Raw genomic sequence first — 14,745 nt, 5'->3', positions numbered from 1 at the left:
CAGTGTAATTACTAGCGCACTGTTTGGTTACAGTGTTTTTACACAATTAATTTAATTTAAAAATAAAATTTAATTATCAATATATTTGAAAAATATGTGCCTTCATAAAAGATACTAAATTACGTAATTAACAGCACATTGTTTCTTGATAATATATTAATTAATAATCATATATTTGTAATTAATATTGTAAAAAATAATTGATATATACTTTTTAAATTAATAACAATATTTTTCAAACTTTTTTGTCAGAACATCATAGATTTGATGTTTAACAAAAAATTAATATTCATAAATATAATAAAGTAACATTATTCAAATGTTTGACCAAAAAAAAAAAAAAAGTATCAACTCTAAGTGAAAAATAAACAGCATGCAATGTGAAATAACAAGTCAATAGTTCTAAAGCAAATAAATTAAAATAAATAATATATCCTAAATTCAAAATTCAAAAATAAAAGTTTAACATAATACTCTTATGTCAAATTTAACATTACATAAGTAAGTTCCAACGTTATTTAAGTGAATATATTTCAAAAGAAAAGTAAAATATAAGTTTATAACCTCATTCACAACGAAACTCTACTGTAATAACATCACTCATATATGCGAAGTTTGTTAATAACTAATTTTTTCTAATACTAAGAAGTGTAGTTTTAAAAATTAGAATAATAACACATTTATGCTAAATGAATAAAATAAAAAAATACGAACAATTACATGGAATCACAAGATGTAAAGGTTGGGAATGAGAAGAAAGTAAATGATAGATAAATAATATAAAAAGAAAAATAATTAAAAAGTAAAACTAAAAAAGAAGCTAAAATAATAGAAATAAAAATAAATTGAAAAAGAAAAGAATTTAAAATAAAACAAAAAAAAAGAAAGAAACTAAAAAGTAACCCTGTAATTACACCCAATTCTCAACTCTCTCTTGAGAATTGGAGAGTGTGGCTAGACTCTCTCAATTACATTCAAGTCCCACCTAACCAAGTAATTGTTTGATCAAACAAATAGGCCAAACCGTTTAATTACCCCCAATTCCAATCTTTTTTTTTTTTTGTGTGTGGAATGCCCTTCAAAGGCACTGGTCTTTAATTTTTGCTTCTCAAATTTGAAATCTTTAATTGTTGCCCTTTGCCTAAAATTCCACGGGTTTCGGGTTTGAACCCTCGCTCAGTTAAATATTAAAACAATTCATAAGGTAGAAGTTTATAGCAAAATTAGGCATGCTCGGGCAAAGTTAGGCCTATTCAGGCAGGGCAAATCTCTGCCTGAATAGGCCTAACTTTGCCCGAATAGGCCTAACTTGCCCGAAAAGTTAGGCCTTAAGGCAGAGGTTTGCCTTAAGGCATAATTTTGGGTAAAAGTTTGCCTTAATACAAACTTCTGCCTGAATAGGCCTAATTTTTCCCGAATAGGCCTAAAACCTTTGCCTTGAGATTTTTTTTTTTAACTGAGCCGAAGTTCGAACCGTAACCTCTGGGTATTAGGCGAAGGGCAAAAATTAATGACCAACAATTTGAGGGGGGGAAATTAAAGACCAGTGCCTTTGAAGGGCAATCGTGCAAATGACCTAATTCCATTTACTTGGGTGGCTTTCCAAACAAGCCCTAAATCTATCTATTTATATAGTAAAGCTAGGTGGCCCCTCTCTTTGGCCAAAAACATTTGTCTTTTTTCTCATTTTTTTGGCTTTACTCTTCATTTTTTCTGATTTTCGCTTCATTTAAATGCAACACTCATTTACTAAATCCTGAAAAGTGAATTAGGAAAAGGAGATGAAGGTTCGTTGATGAGGTCATTGGGGTGATTTCAGTTATGGATTATAAACAAAGAGCAATTATTACTATTCAGTTTTGAGGAGTCAGTTATGGAATACATAGAAATATAGTAATTGACAATTGAGTAATTAAATACCCTGACAATTAAAATGATGAACGTGATGAAGAATATTAACATCAAGGACAATAATCTTTTCCGTGATAGTTATATAAACAAACTCGTGTGTTTTTGCAAGACTCCACTCCTCCCATAAATAATTCAATATGTATCCTTTTGCGGATTATTTGGGTTTGAGTTATATTAACAAACACTCTGTACTTTGCTTCGGAAAAGATAAGATTTGTCAATTTCAATGCATTTTGGTTGTTATGTATATATTTTATATTTTATTCTTGTGTCAAATTTATGTTGTACATAGATTATAAGTTCACCTTGAACCTACAATCAAAATATTTAGTTCATACAACTTTTACTTGAAGTAAAAGAATTTTTATACTAAATTAACCAAAAATATTACAAGTTCCAATCCTATTTGGGAATATTCATTTCCATTAGACCATATATATGGGCGGATCCACCCTTTAGAGTGGGGACTGGGGGTGGCATGGCACCCCCTAAATTAATAATTTTTTTATATACATATGGTGTAATTTGCTTAAATTAGGTTAAATATTTGATCCTGCCACCCCAGTCTTAAATTAGACAAAAGTGTCACGGCCGGTAGACACAAGTTTGAATATATTTTGAACATTTTTTGACTCCCGTTTTTCTTTGTGCTTTTTTACTTCCTTTGTGTTTAATTTTCTTTTCAGCTCTCCCAATTTTCTATTTATCTTTTTATTATTTATACTGTCTTTCCTCTTTTCTATTATTTTATCTGTGATCTCTAGCGAAAACAAATAAATAGAAACATCAAACTTAGCTCAAATCTGTGAGTATTTAAATCAAAAAACTTGGGTCTCAATGGGAATCTTGGATTGAGATCAATTTTTTTTTTTTAATAATTGCTTTTGTTTATTACTCCCTCCGTCTATGTTTACTTGTCTATATTTGACTTGGGACACTCTTAATAAGGAATAAATAAAATGAGAAATGCATTGGAGTACCTAATAATAAGGGTAAAATAGTAAATTATGTCTTGGTTTTTCAAACCACATAACTTACAACTAAAAGTGGACATATATTTTTAGTATAATGGACGGAGGGAGTGTATTATAAAAATTTATGCTATCCTATAATTGTTAAATTCAATTTAAATCACTTTACTACTTAAATTGTGATGGAAATTTCGTAAGCACTGCTTAGAAAAAACATGAAATTTATGATTTATTTTTGAGAACTTACAGTTTATCTAATTCTACAATTACTTACGGGGTGTATTTACCTATTGAAGAGTTTTTCTTTTCTTATTTTGATTGATGTAATTCCCTTATTGAAGATGTTATTTACTTGTGCAAATTCATTTTTTAATATACATAAGAGATGCAAGTCTCTTGGTGAAAATGTTGATTTTGCTTATGTTGTTAATGGGTGTGATTCCTTGTTTAAGATGCTAGTAATGTTCGTTTGTTGATTTTTGAGATGTAATTTCATATTTGCAAATATAAAAAAAGCCTATTAAGTTGACCCGAATAAACTAAAAAGAGATAAACCCGATCTAAATACACGTTCCTAACAAGATGTACATTGAAGAAAATTGTGACACCCGCTACCTTTAAATCCTAGATCCGCCTCTACGTATAATAAGAAACTTAAAAGATCTAACTTGGGAAAAGGCACAGGCATGAGAATCACAATAATACCACCATGGTGTGTAAATTTCAATGTGAAGAGATCTGATTTACATATCACAAATAGATATGTGATTTTTATACGATTAATTCGAACTAAACAATTGAACAGACGGAGAAAACAAAAGAAAAAGTGAATCTATTAAAATTAGAGTGAATCCCACTTTATCCCCCTAACATTTAAGGGTTGGGAAACGATACCCCCCTCACATATTAAATGGAAACGATAACCCCCCTATCCAATATTTTCCGGTGAGAATAAATAATTAATTTCAAAAAAATAATAAAAAGTCACTAAACTAGCCATTGAAACGAGATTTAATCTTTGTTAAATCTTACCTATATTTTTCTCTATATGTCCAAGTTTTGAATCTTTCGTCTATATATATATATATATTAACAATTAAAATTAAAACATAAAATTTGGTGGACTGGAAACCAAAGAGAAGATAATTCAATTGCTTATGTAAAATAGTGCTAAGTAGTAATTATTAAATTTATCAATATATCTTACGACAAGTAACAAGAGAAAGTTTCTATTTATATTTTGGACGAATTCAAAATCACGACTAAAATCATATATGATATTATTTTGATTAAACGTAAGATACTAAATGAAAAAGGAAATAATTAAAATATCATTGTAAGAAAAACAGAATGAAAAAAGGGTTAGAGAAATGTGTGTGTGGGTGGGTGTGTACACACACATATTCATTATGAAATAAATCTAAAGATTAAATCAAATAATATTTAAAAACATTTAATTTGTTTCCTTTAATTTCACAGAAATATCGTTAATTTGAGTATATTATATTGAAAATTAGATGATACTTGACATTTTGTTATGATACAATGCACTCAACCAAGCAACATCACAATGTAACATAGATTAGTGTCTTTTAATATCATCCGCTCGTGCGGGTACTAATACTAGGCTGTATTTAGATTGTTGAATAATTAAGATCTTGGCCCTCTAGTCCCCCAAACCAAAAAAAATAAGAATAATAATAATAATAATAATAATAATAATAATAATAATAATAATAATAATAATAATAATGAATGAATGAATGAAATATAGCTTGGAATTTATTAATAGAATTTTTCAAGTGGTTGTTATACATTATTTTCAAAAGAATAGGTGAACGGGACAATAACAAGTGGTTGTATTTAATTCTAGAAAGAAAAAGAAAAAAAGATCTTTATTAAAAACAAAAGATTCTTATCGGAAAATATTGAATAGGAGGGTTATCGTTCCCATTCAATATGTGAGGGGGTATCTTTTTCCAACCCTTACATGTTAGGGTGGTAAAGTGGGATTCACTCTTAAAATTACTTGAGAATTGACCTTGCTGTGCAAAAGAGATAGGTAGTTAAAAGATTGTTATAGTTCAAGGAATTTGATTTGATTTGATAGTTTTCTTATCATTTTCTCAAAGGGGGAGTATGATAGTTATTCTCCACCATTTTTCTCGTTTGGTGGTTTCTTTGAAGGTAGGAGGGTCATTAATCAGAATGTAAAGAGATAATCACAATGTAATTCACATATAACTTTTATAAGATATTTAACTATAATAAAAGTATTTGATTAAGTCTAAAGTTTCTAAATGATGAAAAGAAAATAGTAAATTGAAATCAAAGCTCTTTGAATTTGAAGACTAAAATCTCTTCGTATATACTTAAAACCCAAAAAAAAAAAAAAAATGATTAGAACAAGGAAAGGGAAACAAATTAGTGTTTCGCTATTGCCCCTTTTTTATTGAAAACACATATCCAATTTTAGTAGAAGTAAACAGTACCGATTACCTAATTATTATGTAAAATGGATATCTTGAGCATATAAGTGACACGAAGGGCGTTGAAGCAGATAAAAAGTATTTGTATTAGTGAGTTATCCAGTTTATAAATAAAAGTAAATTTTGTATGCTTATGTATGGAAAAATAACTTCTACTGACTTAAATTACAAAAAGATCCTTTTTATAATTTAATTAAAAATTTATAACTGCGCAAAGCCCGGATAAATTCATTAGTGAGTAAAGAAAGTCAGCAAAGAAGTTACGTTTTAAAGATGGAGGAAGAAACTCAGGAATTCAGATGATTTTTGTAGCAACCCGACTTTGATTGTGATATTTAACGCTTAATTTTCTGTTTGGAAGCTTGGTTCAAGTTATATCTACTATTTGGAACTTGTTTGAGGGATTCGGTTGGGACCCAAGAGGTTCGGGTGATTTTTAATACTCCCTCACTTTTACTTATTCAATATGATTTTTTCACATTCTTTAAGAAATAATAATTGATATAGGTATTTTACAACAATCTACATATTAATTGATATTTAGTATTGAGTTTTGAAAAATGATTTGGTGAATAAGTAATTAATGCCAAGGATAAAACATTAAAAAAAAATACTCTTGATATGCTAAAAATGACAAGTAAAAGTAAAAGTAAAAAATGAATTTTTAGTATATTGAACAAGTAAAAGTGTGTAGGGATTTAGTAGCTCAGTTGGTTGGCTACCTGAACTTTCACCTTGTTAGTGAGGGTTCAAATCCCCATTATAATCTCCTCTCCATTTCCCCTTCCCTTACGCCCTATGTAATAAAAACAATTTAAAAAAAAAAAAAAAACAAGTAAAAGTGTATGAGTAGATACTATTTTATTTTGAGAAATATTAGTTCCCTCCATTCACTTTTATATATTCACTATACTAAAAATAAATTTTCATTTTTTACTTATCAACTTTAACATATCAAGAGATTTTTTTTTCTTCTTGTTTTACCATAACATTAATTAGTCATTTTCAAATCATTTTTTTACTTTATTGAGTTTATATACTAATTAATATGGAGATTATGGTAAAATATATACTTCATTTATTAATTTTTAATGGACGTACAAAGTCAAAAGTGGACAAATAAAAATGAACAATGGAGTATAAGTTAGTACTCACTCCCCCATTTTTACTTATCATGTATAGACTCGACACACCCTTTAAGAAGTCAAACATACTTTAAAAGTTATGTAACCACTAATAATTTCTTAAAACTTCTAATTCAATAATTAATAATATGAGTAAAATAGGTATGAAATAATAAATTATCTCTTAATTTTTAAAAAATGAACGAGTAAATCTATTTTTAGAATACTGAAGCAAGCAAAAATGAAATAAGAAGCAATAATTTCTTCACCAACTGTAACTATGCGCCAGAAGCCATTTCCTACGGAAGGCAGAAAATTACATGCTCAAATAGTCAAGAACTCAAGATTGGTTTAGACAATTGCTCCTTAAAGTTTTGCAACAGTTTCATACACGTGCATGGCAAGTGTCGTCTCCTCGATGACGCTGTCCAACTGTTCGATGAAATGCCCACAACGAGATTTAGCTTCATGGGCCTTTATTTTTACTGCACACAACGAAGCCAACCAAGATCAGAAAACACTCACCCTCTTCCCAAACATGTTTGTTGATAGTCTTTGGCCAGACCATTTTTCGTTTTTCCTAGCATATTTAACAACGGCAGATCCAGGATTTTCACTAAGGAGTTTTGAAAAATAAAAACTAGTTGTTAGGAACTTGAACATGAAACCTCTTGGTGAATTTTGAACCATCTAAACCACTGAGCCAACATCTGGTGTTGTATTCAAGGATTCAAAATCTATAAATGTACATAAAAAATAAAAAAAAAATTATGTACCTTATATATACAGGATAATTGTTTGCCGAAGGGGTTCGGGTGAACACCCTCCCGTTCCCCAGGATCCGCCCCTGAAATTTGTTAAGGCTTGTGCTAGCTCGTGCTTTTTGGGAGTTGGCAAATGGCAAACAAGTGCATACCCAGTTTTTAAGATCGGTGTTTTCTCATGATGATGTTGTAAGTCTTCCCTGGTTGATATGTATTCAAAATGTGGATTGCTGGATAATGCAAAATCTGTTTTTGACTCGATTTTGGTTAAGAATTTGATTTGTTCGAGTGCAATGATATCGAGGTAGGGCCGTTGTGGGAGGAAAAATGAAGCTATTGAGCTTCCAGGGAAGTTGACAGAAAAGAATTTGCAATGTTGGACTGCTTTGATATCTAGTTTTGTGCAAAATGGGAACTTGATTTATGCCATTGATGTATTTCTTGAAGTAGAAGAGAAGGTGTTGATATGAAGGAACCTTTTATTCTTTCGAGCATTGTAGGAACTTGTGCTAACTTAGCAGCACTACTGCTTGGGAAACAGATCGCCTCGGTTATGTATCTAGTTTGTTTGTTAGCAATGCCCTTGTGGATATGTATGCGAAATGTAGCGATATTGTGGACGCGAAGAAAATAATTGATAGCATGTTAACAAGAGATGTTGCATCTTGGACCTCAATTATTTTCGGGATGGCACAGCACGGGCAAGCTATTGAGGCACTATCCTTATATGATGGTATGATCTTGACTGGCCTAAAGCCAGATGAAGCAACTTTTGTTGGATTAATCTATGCTTGTGACTATTGTACGTTGGATTAGTAAACAAAGGTAAGAGTCTTTTCAAATCCATGATTGAAGATTATAAGTTTATTCCTTCTCTGCAGCATTATACTTGCTTGTTAGATCTGTTTAGTCGATCAGATCACCTTGAGGATGCTGAGAACCTTCTTAACACGATGCCATTTCAGCCTGATGAAGCTGTTTGGGCTGCTTTATTAAGTGCTTGTAAGCAACATGGAAATACTGAAATGGGAGTCAGGGTCGCCAATCGCTTACTAATTCTCAGACCAAAAAATCCTTTAATTTGTATACAGTCAAATACATATGCTGTTGCAGCTTTGTGAATCATTTTATCTAAGTTGAGGAAGTTGCTGGAAAATTTGGAAGTTAGGAAAGAACCTGGTTACAGTTCTATGATTCGGGAAAAGAAACTACGACATTCTTTGCTTGCTATGAGGATGAGCTAAAGGAGTTTGATTCTGAGATGAGGAAGAGAGGTTATATTCCCGACACCACTTTCGTTTTGCATGATATGGGACAGCAAGAGAAGGAAAGGCAGCTTTTTTGGCACAGTGAGAGATTGGATGTGGCTTATGGAGTTCTGAGGACTGTTCCTGGACCAGCAATAAGGGTAAAGAAAAACCTTCGAATTTGTGGTGATTGCCACACCGTTATTAAATTTATATCAAGCATTACAAATCGAAATGTTGTCGTTAGAGATGCAAATAGATTCCATGACTTTCATGCAACGACTTTTGGTGATTGTATCTATCGCCCTCCAAAATTTTCCAAGTTGCAAAACTATTTGACTTCCATCCTTGGAGAGTCCTTGAGAGACGATTTAGCTGTCCTTTAAAGGTATCAAAAGCTGGTGCTGAATCTTATTTTATATGGGATCATAACCAAATACCTAGAGTTAATTCCTAAGGAAATTTGACATCTCCACCAATGTCTTAGAGGGCCTATTATTATGTTTCTAACAAACTTTACACTTACGGGCTACAGCCACTGTACAAACATATCCCTTTGAATTTGATGTCTTACAGTTCCCACATTTTTCCATTTTTGATGGATTTTGTGGCATTGTTAGTACAATAGTACTTGGTACCCAATTTTTAGAATTTAAGTCTAAAACAGGGGCATGCTTTGAAGGAAGTCTGGTGCCCACAAGGGTGGAACTCAATTTTTAGACGATTATTACATGATTAGGAGGCGCCAAGTATACCAGAGTTCTTTAAAACTTTGGATCAAAGCAAGGGCCTGCAAGAGGGTGCAGATACACTAAGATGGCAAAACCATTCAACTAGAGTTTATATAGTTAGTTCAACTTGGCTTCTTCACTACTGTATTTTCTTTCCATACTTGATTTTGTTATGCTTTACTTGAGCCGAGGATCTATCAAAAACAGTCCCTCTACCTTCACAAGGTAGGGGGTAAGACTGCATACACACCACTCTCGCAGACCCCACTTGTGGGATTACAAACGGCTATGTCGTTGTTGGTGTTGTTAGTTCAACTTATAAGGATGTGAATCAGGTAGGATCACTGGTTACATTTTGGCCATGGAAACAACTTTGGAAAGTTAAGGTGATCTGCTTCTCCTAGGTTGGCTGTTAGAGAAGTGTAAGAACTCATGATAATCTTAGAAAGAGGGAATACAACTGTATGCAAGATGTTACTTGTGTAGGCATGAGGCAGAGACAATAAGTCATCTGTTATTACATTGTAGAATTACAAGCCAGTTATGGATTTGTGCATCAATCTCAGAGGTTCTAGTTGGACAATGCCAGGAAGAACTCCTCAAGTTATAGCATGCTGGAACAAAGATGGAAACTGCAGCAGAAGCAAAGACAGATGAAATTGTCCCTGACATTTGAATCAAATTGTCAAAAAGGTATGATTAATAAATGGTAGCGGGAAAGGTTCATAAACAATAAGGATAGGTCCAACTTGAAATGAGCAACCTGAAGTCCTGCATTTTTAACAAAGATGCAAGAGGATAATTGGAAATAAAATATTGAATGTACACAAATAGGAATGCAATTGAACATCAGTATAAGTCTAACGGACTTAATCAGTAGCAGACCTATGATTTTTAAGTCTAATCTAATTCATTCTCCAATTGAAGTTAAAATGATGTAGTCAACTCAATATACAATAGAAGACACTATCTTCCTAATTGCCATCATATCATTGGGATCCCATCTCAACTTCTTTTTGCAAAAAATTGCTTGGAACACATTTAGTTTGGAACCCAGTCCGATGGTGCAGTTATTGTTATGTTATGTACGGTATAAAACTTAGAGGTATTATAGAAATTCATAAATTTCAAATCTTGAATCTGCATATAAAGACTCTAATTATAAAAAAAAGATTTGTTCGCATGCTTTAATTCAAGCAAATCCGGCTATATAAATCTTCATTGTCTATGTCGCTTTATTTAAACCCGTCCAATCCAATATTATAAAAATTAGTTTCTCTAGTTTTAGAAGTTCTCTACGTACATTTTCTACTGCATATAAATCTCAACAAGACTAAAATTGGACCTAAAAAAAATATACTAACATGACAAAAAGCTAATCCTAATTAATAGGATTAATTAGATCTAGTCGAGTACTAGTCATAAGAAGCAGCAGATTTTGGTGTTTGTACATTATTCAGTTGCTAGTTTCCATAGCATCTAATTTGGGACTTTTTTTTGTGGTAATGGTAGTGCTCGATCTAACTTACGCATGCCTCGACGGTTCTAACTGCTATCTCCCGCTAGTATAGGCGCCATGTAACTTTATTCTTCAAGCTTAGACAAGTGAAAAGAAATCACCAGATATTTTTGTCGTTGAATTATGATCTCCTGTAATTTTCATCTCATTTCATTGAACACTAGAACATATTCTGAGATGCACTCTAAAATTAAATTATTTTTAAATATGTAAAATATTTCTTTTAACCAAAAGAGCCGTGTAAAATGGAGTATAAAATATCTTTAATTATTTATGAAAAAAGAATAGATATAAATAGTATAAAACACATAAAACGTTAAAAAATTTACCACCAAATATTAGAAATTTAAAACCAAACCAAACCAAATGTCAGCTTTTTTATTCGGTTTGGTTAAAAGTTGTGTGAGGCTCTCCGCTATCTCCCGCTATATGCGCGCTATGTAACTTTATTCTTTTGACAAGTGGAATTTTTTGAATTATGATCTCCGTAATTTTCATCCTTTTAGAACATATCTAGATGCACTCTAAAATTAAATTATTTTTAAATATGTAAAATATTTCTTTTAACCAAAAGAGCCGTGTAAAATGGAGTAGAGGAAATAATATGAAAAAGAATAGAGAAAATAGTATAAAAACACACAACTTAGCACAAATTTTAGTTTTATAATTTTCTCTTCTATTATTTTGCCCACTATCCCCACAAATTAAGCCATAAAATTTCATAGTTCAACCAACAAATATTTAGTTTTCAATAGTAAATTAATTGTTATTTTGTCTTCCAGTTCTCACTCGCTCCTACAAAAAAAAAAAAAAGATTTTTTTTTTCAAAGTTTCTAAGAATATGCAAAACGTATACGTGTATGACATTAACTTAAATCGTATTCTAAAAATCAAATTTATTAATTGCATTTTTGAAATGCAATTTATAATCGTATATCTAAAAATCACTTTGTAAAGCACCAACAAAAATCAATAAAATACTAAAAGTGTTTATGTCAGAATATTCTCCACTTCGAACTAAGTGTCCACTTAGCCTTTTTATTTTGGTTCAAAATAAGTGTTTACTTACATAATCAAGAAAGAATTAACTTTATTTTTCAGTTTTGCCCCTATTTACTCAAGGCAATAAATAGGTAAGAGTCTTATTAATAGAGGGTAGTTTAGTCAAAATACTTATTTTAGGAATTAATATTTTTTTAAGGTGTGAAAAAGGCTAAGTGGACATTTATTTTGAATCGGAGTTATTACATTATTTTAATGCTAAGAATAAACCAACATAAATCGGCAAAATAAATGGATAAAGATAGAAATAGATCTTTTTGATTTCTCTTGATCTACTAAAATGTACGAAACTGACAATTGACCAATTATCAATACATAATTGTGTGAATTTTGTAAATGGCATACAACATATAATGAATAGTTAATGCATTTCTGAAATATTGATTGACCATTTATTACATTATTTTGGAATAATCACTTTGTTAACTACATAAATTATTCAATAATTGCTTTTAATAAATTATATTTTTCATATGGGAGCTTAGTGCTCTAGGCGCCTTTTTTATTTTAGAAATGTGATTTATAAATATATTTTATAAATCTAAGTGAAGCTAAATATCGTTTTTCAACGTTTTATTACCTCAATTAACTTAAACACATGTATAGTATATCGCATGCATTTTAATATACATTTTGCATATTCAGAATTCTGATAATAGTTGTGCATTATTGAAGTCAAAAGTTCCATACTTTGGTAAAAAAAAATAGAAACGAAATATTTTTACATTAACTAGTATTTTTTGAGAGAGAGAAAAAAAAGAAAAGCTTTACATTTTATGAGAAAGAGAGAGATGAGAGAGCAAAAAGATAATTGGAAAGAATAAAAGAGAGAGAGAGGTGTGGGTAAACAAAAGTACTGATGGGATTCAAAAATTCTACTTGTCAAGCAAAGGGTGGAGTCTCATATAATTTTTGTTGGTTGAGCCTCTGTCATGGTAAAATTTTTCGTGTAATACGAAGGGAAAAAGTGATACTCTGTTTACATATGTTTTGGACCATTAAATCAGAGCTGCAATGTGTTGAAGAAATAGTAATAAATTGTTGGGGACCTTCCAATGCAACGAGGAAGCATTTTGAGTTTTGACTGAGATTTCACAACGTCCACACAAAGTCTTTTCTGCTTCATGTTAACCCCCCACGCCAAAATCCCAAACCCCTACCCCCTCAATTCCCAACCCCCAAAAACTCCATCTTCTATCTTTTCCTCTCTTTAGAACTTTGTGTCCGTTCTTTTAACGTATTTCTTCTTTCTTCATTGATTGAACAGACATTAATGTAGCTAAGTATAATACCCAGATCTGACTTCTAAGGAATCCTATGCCTTACCCTCTACTCTTTCTTCTATCCCTCTTCCCTTTTTTTATGTATTCAATATATTTCCCATAATTCTCACAGATCTGAGTTTCCCATTTCCATTTTCTTTTCTTGCTAAAAATTCTTCCTTTTCTTTAACCCCTTTTTCATTCTCCAAGAAACTCATCATTATTCACTATAAACAAAGTCTCCAATTCTTGGATTCCCATTTCCATTCCATCCCAAACTTCTTCAATTATTTAATCCCATAGGAAATTGTCTTATTTTAGTTGCAACATTTGAATGGAAAGCGCCAATATTAGTCTAAGAACATTGATGTTCAATGATAAAATTGATACCCCAAACCTTGGAGATTTTCTTAGAGTCAAAGAAGACAACACCAACAACACCACCACCACCAACAACAATAATAATCTTGCAGGTCTTACGTTAGGTGCTGTATTGAGCAACAAACGAGAATGTTCTTCTTCTTCTTCTTCTTCTTTCCCTGTCAGCTCCAATAGAACTCTTCTTGACATCATTCGAGATGATCCCACCAACAGCAATAGCAGAAAAAACAAGAAATCTTGGAAACATTTCAGAAACAAACTACGTATCAAACCTGACAACATTTCCATTGATCAACAACATAATAACAACAATCCCATAGTGTCTCATAGGTTGTCCCCTACATATCCTGAAGAACTTCCTGTTGAAAACTTTGGTCAACCTGAGAATGCTGGAGAAGAAATTAATGAACCTGTGAGAATGTCATTAATCGCGTTGTTAACAGAGAATGATGGAGATGGTTCAGCTTATATGATTGGAGATGAAGACGAAGAAGAAGATGAAGATAATGACGATGATGATGGTGATGAAGTTGCTGGTGTTGATGTTGGTGTCGGTGTCGGTGTCGGTGCTGGAGGAGAATATAATAATTGTTGTGTGTGTATGGTGAGACATAAAGGTGCTGCATTTATACCATGTGGACATACATTTTGCAGGTTGTGTTCAAGGGAACTTTGGGTTCAAAGGGGTAATTGTCCACTCTGCAACAATTTCATACTAGAAGTTCTCGACATTTTCTGAATCAATTCATCAAAATTTCAACTTCCACAGTTTCAACATTAGCCTAAAAAGAGCAGTTCGGTGTACACAACATTCCGTGTTAGCAGGGTCAGGAAAGGACCGCATCTAGGGGTGTGACTTAGATAATCTAGTGGCTGATTCCACGGCTCGAACCATGACTCGAGACTCCCCTGCAATATTAGCCTTTTTTATTAATTTCATTTTATGGTATTTTCTCTTGCTCTTTGCTCCCTTCATCTTGTTGATTGTGGGAGAATGAAGTGCAGTTGGATTATTGTTACTGCTTCATTTCATCTGTCTCTTGTTTTATATCCCTTTGTGAGTTAAGCCATATTGACTAGGATTATGAGTTAGTTACTAATTTAGTGATGGCATAATAGGGTAATGGTCCTTGGTGTTACCCCCTATCCCTATGTGTATATTGTACCTCTGTCTTGTATGGACTATTCAACGTATGAATAGGAAAAAGAGAGAGAACAAACAAAGGCCTTATTATTTGAGGTCACATGGATTTTTTTTTTCTCTCGTATATGGTATTGTAGAAT

General features: G+C 31.8%; 1 protein-coding gene and 1 pseudogene across 1 annotated transcript; both read left to right on the top strand.

Moving 5' to 3' along the window:
* Positions 1 to 6,775: 6,775 nt before the first annotated feature.
* On the top strand, positions 6,776 to 10,993 carry LOC132062398 (pentatricopeptide repeat-containing protein At4g14050, mitochondrial-like; annotated as a pseudogene).
* A 2,371-nt stretch (positions 10,994 to 13,364) lies between these two features.
* LOC132049692 (uncharacterized) lies at positions 13,365 to 14,705 on the top strand. The gene has a single exon (XM_059440598.1). It carries the CDS (start codon positions 13,415 to 13,417, stop codon positions 14,198 to 14,200), a length of 786 nt encoding a protein of 261 aa, XP_059296581.1. The 5' UTR covers positions 13,365 to 13,414; the 3' UTR covers positions 14,201 to 14,705.
* The last annotated feature ends 40 nt before the right edge of the window (positions 14,706 to 14,745 follow it).

Source organism: Lycium ferocissimum, chromosome 1 (genome assembly GCF_029784015.1).
Source record: "Lycium ferocissimum isolate CSIRO_LF1 chromosome 1, AGI_CSIRO_Lferr_CH_V1, whole genome shotgun sequence".
Lineage (NCBI taxonomy): Eukaryota > Viridiplantae > Streptophyta > Magnoliopsida > Solanales > Solanaceae > Lycium > Lycium ferocissimum.
This window is presented reverse-complemented; position numbering and strand designations above follow the sequence as displayed.

Excerpts from the sequence above, each read along its gene's own strand:
- LOC132049692 (XM_059440598.1), top strand. The coding sequence starts at position 13,415 with ATGGAAAGCGCCAATATTAGTCTAAGAACATTGATGTTCAATGATAAA.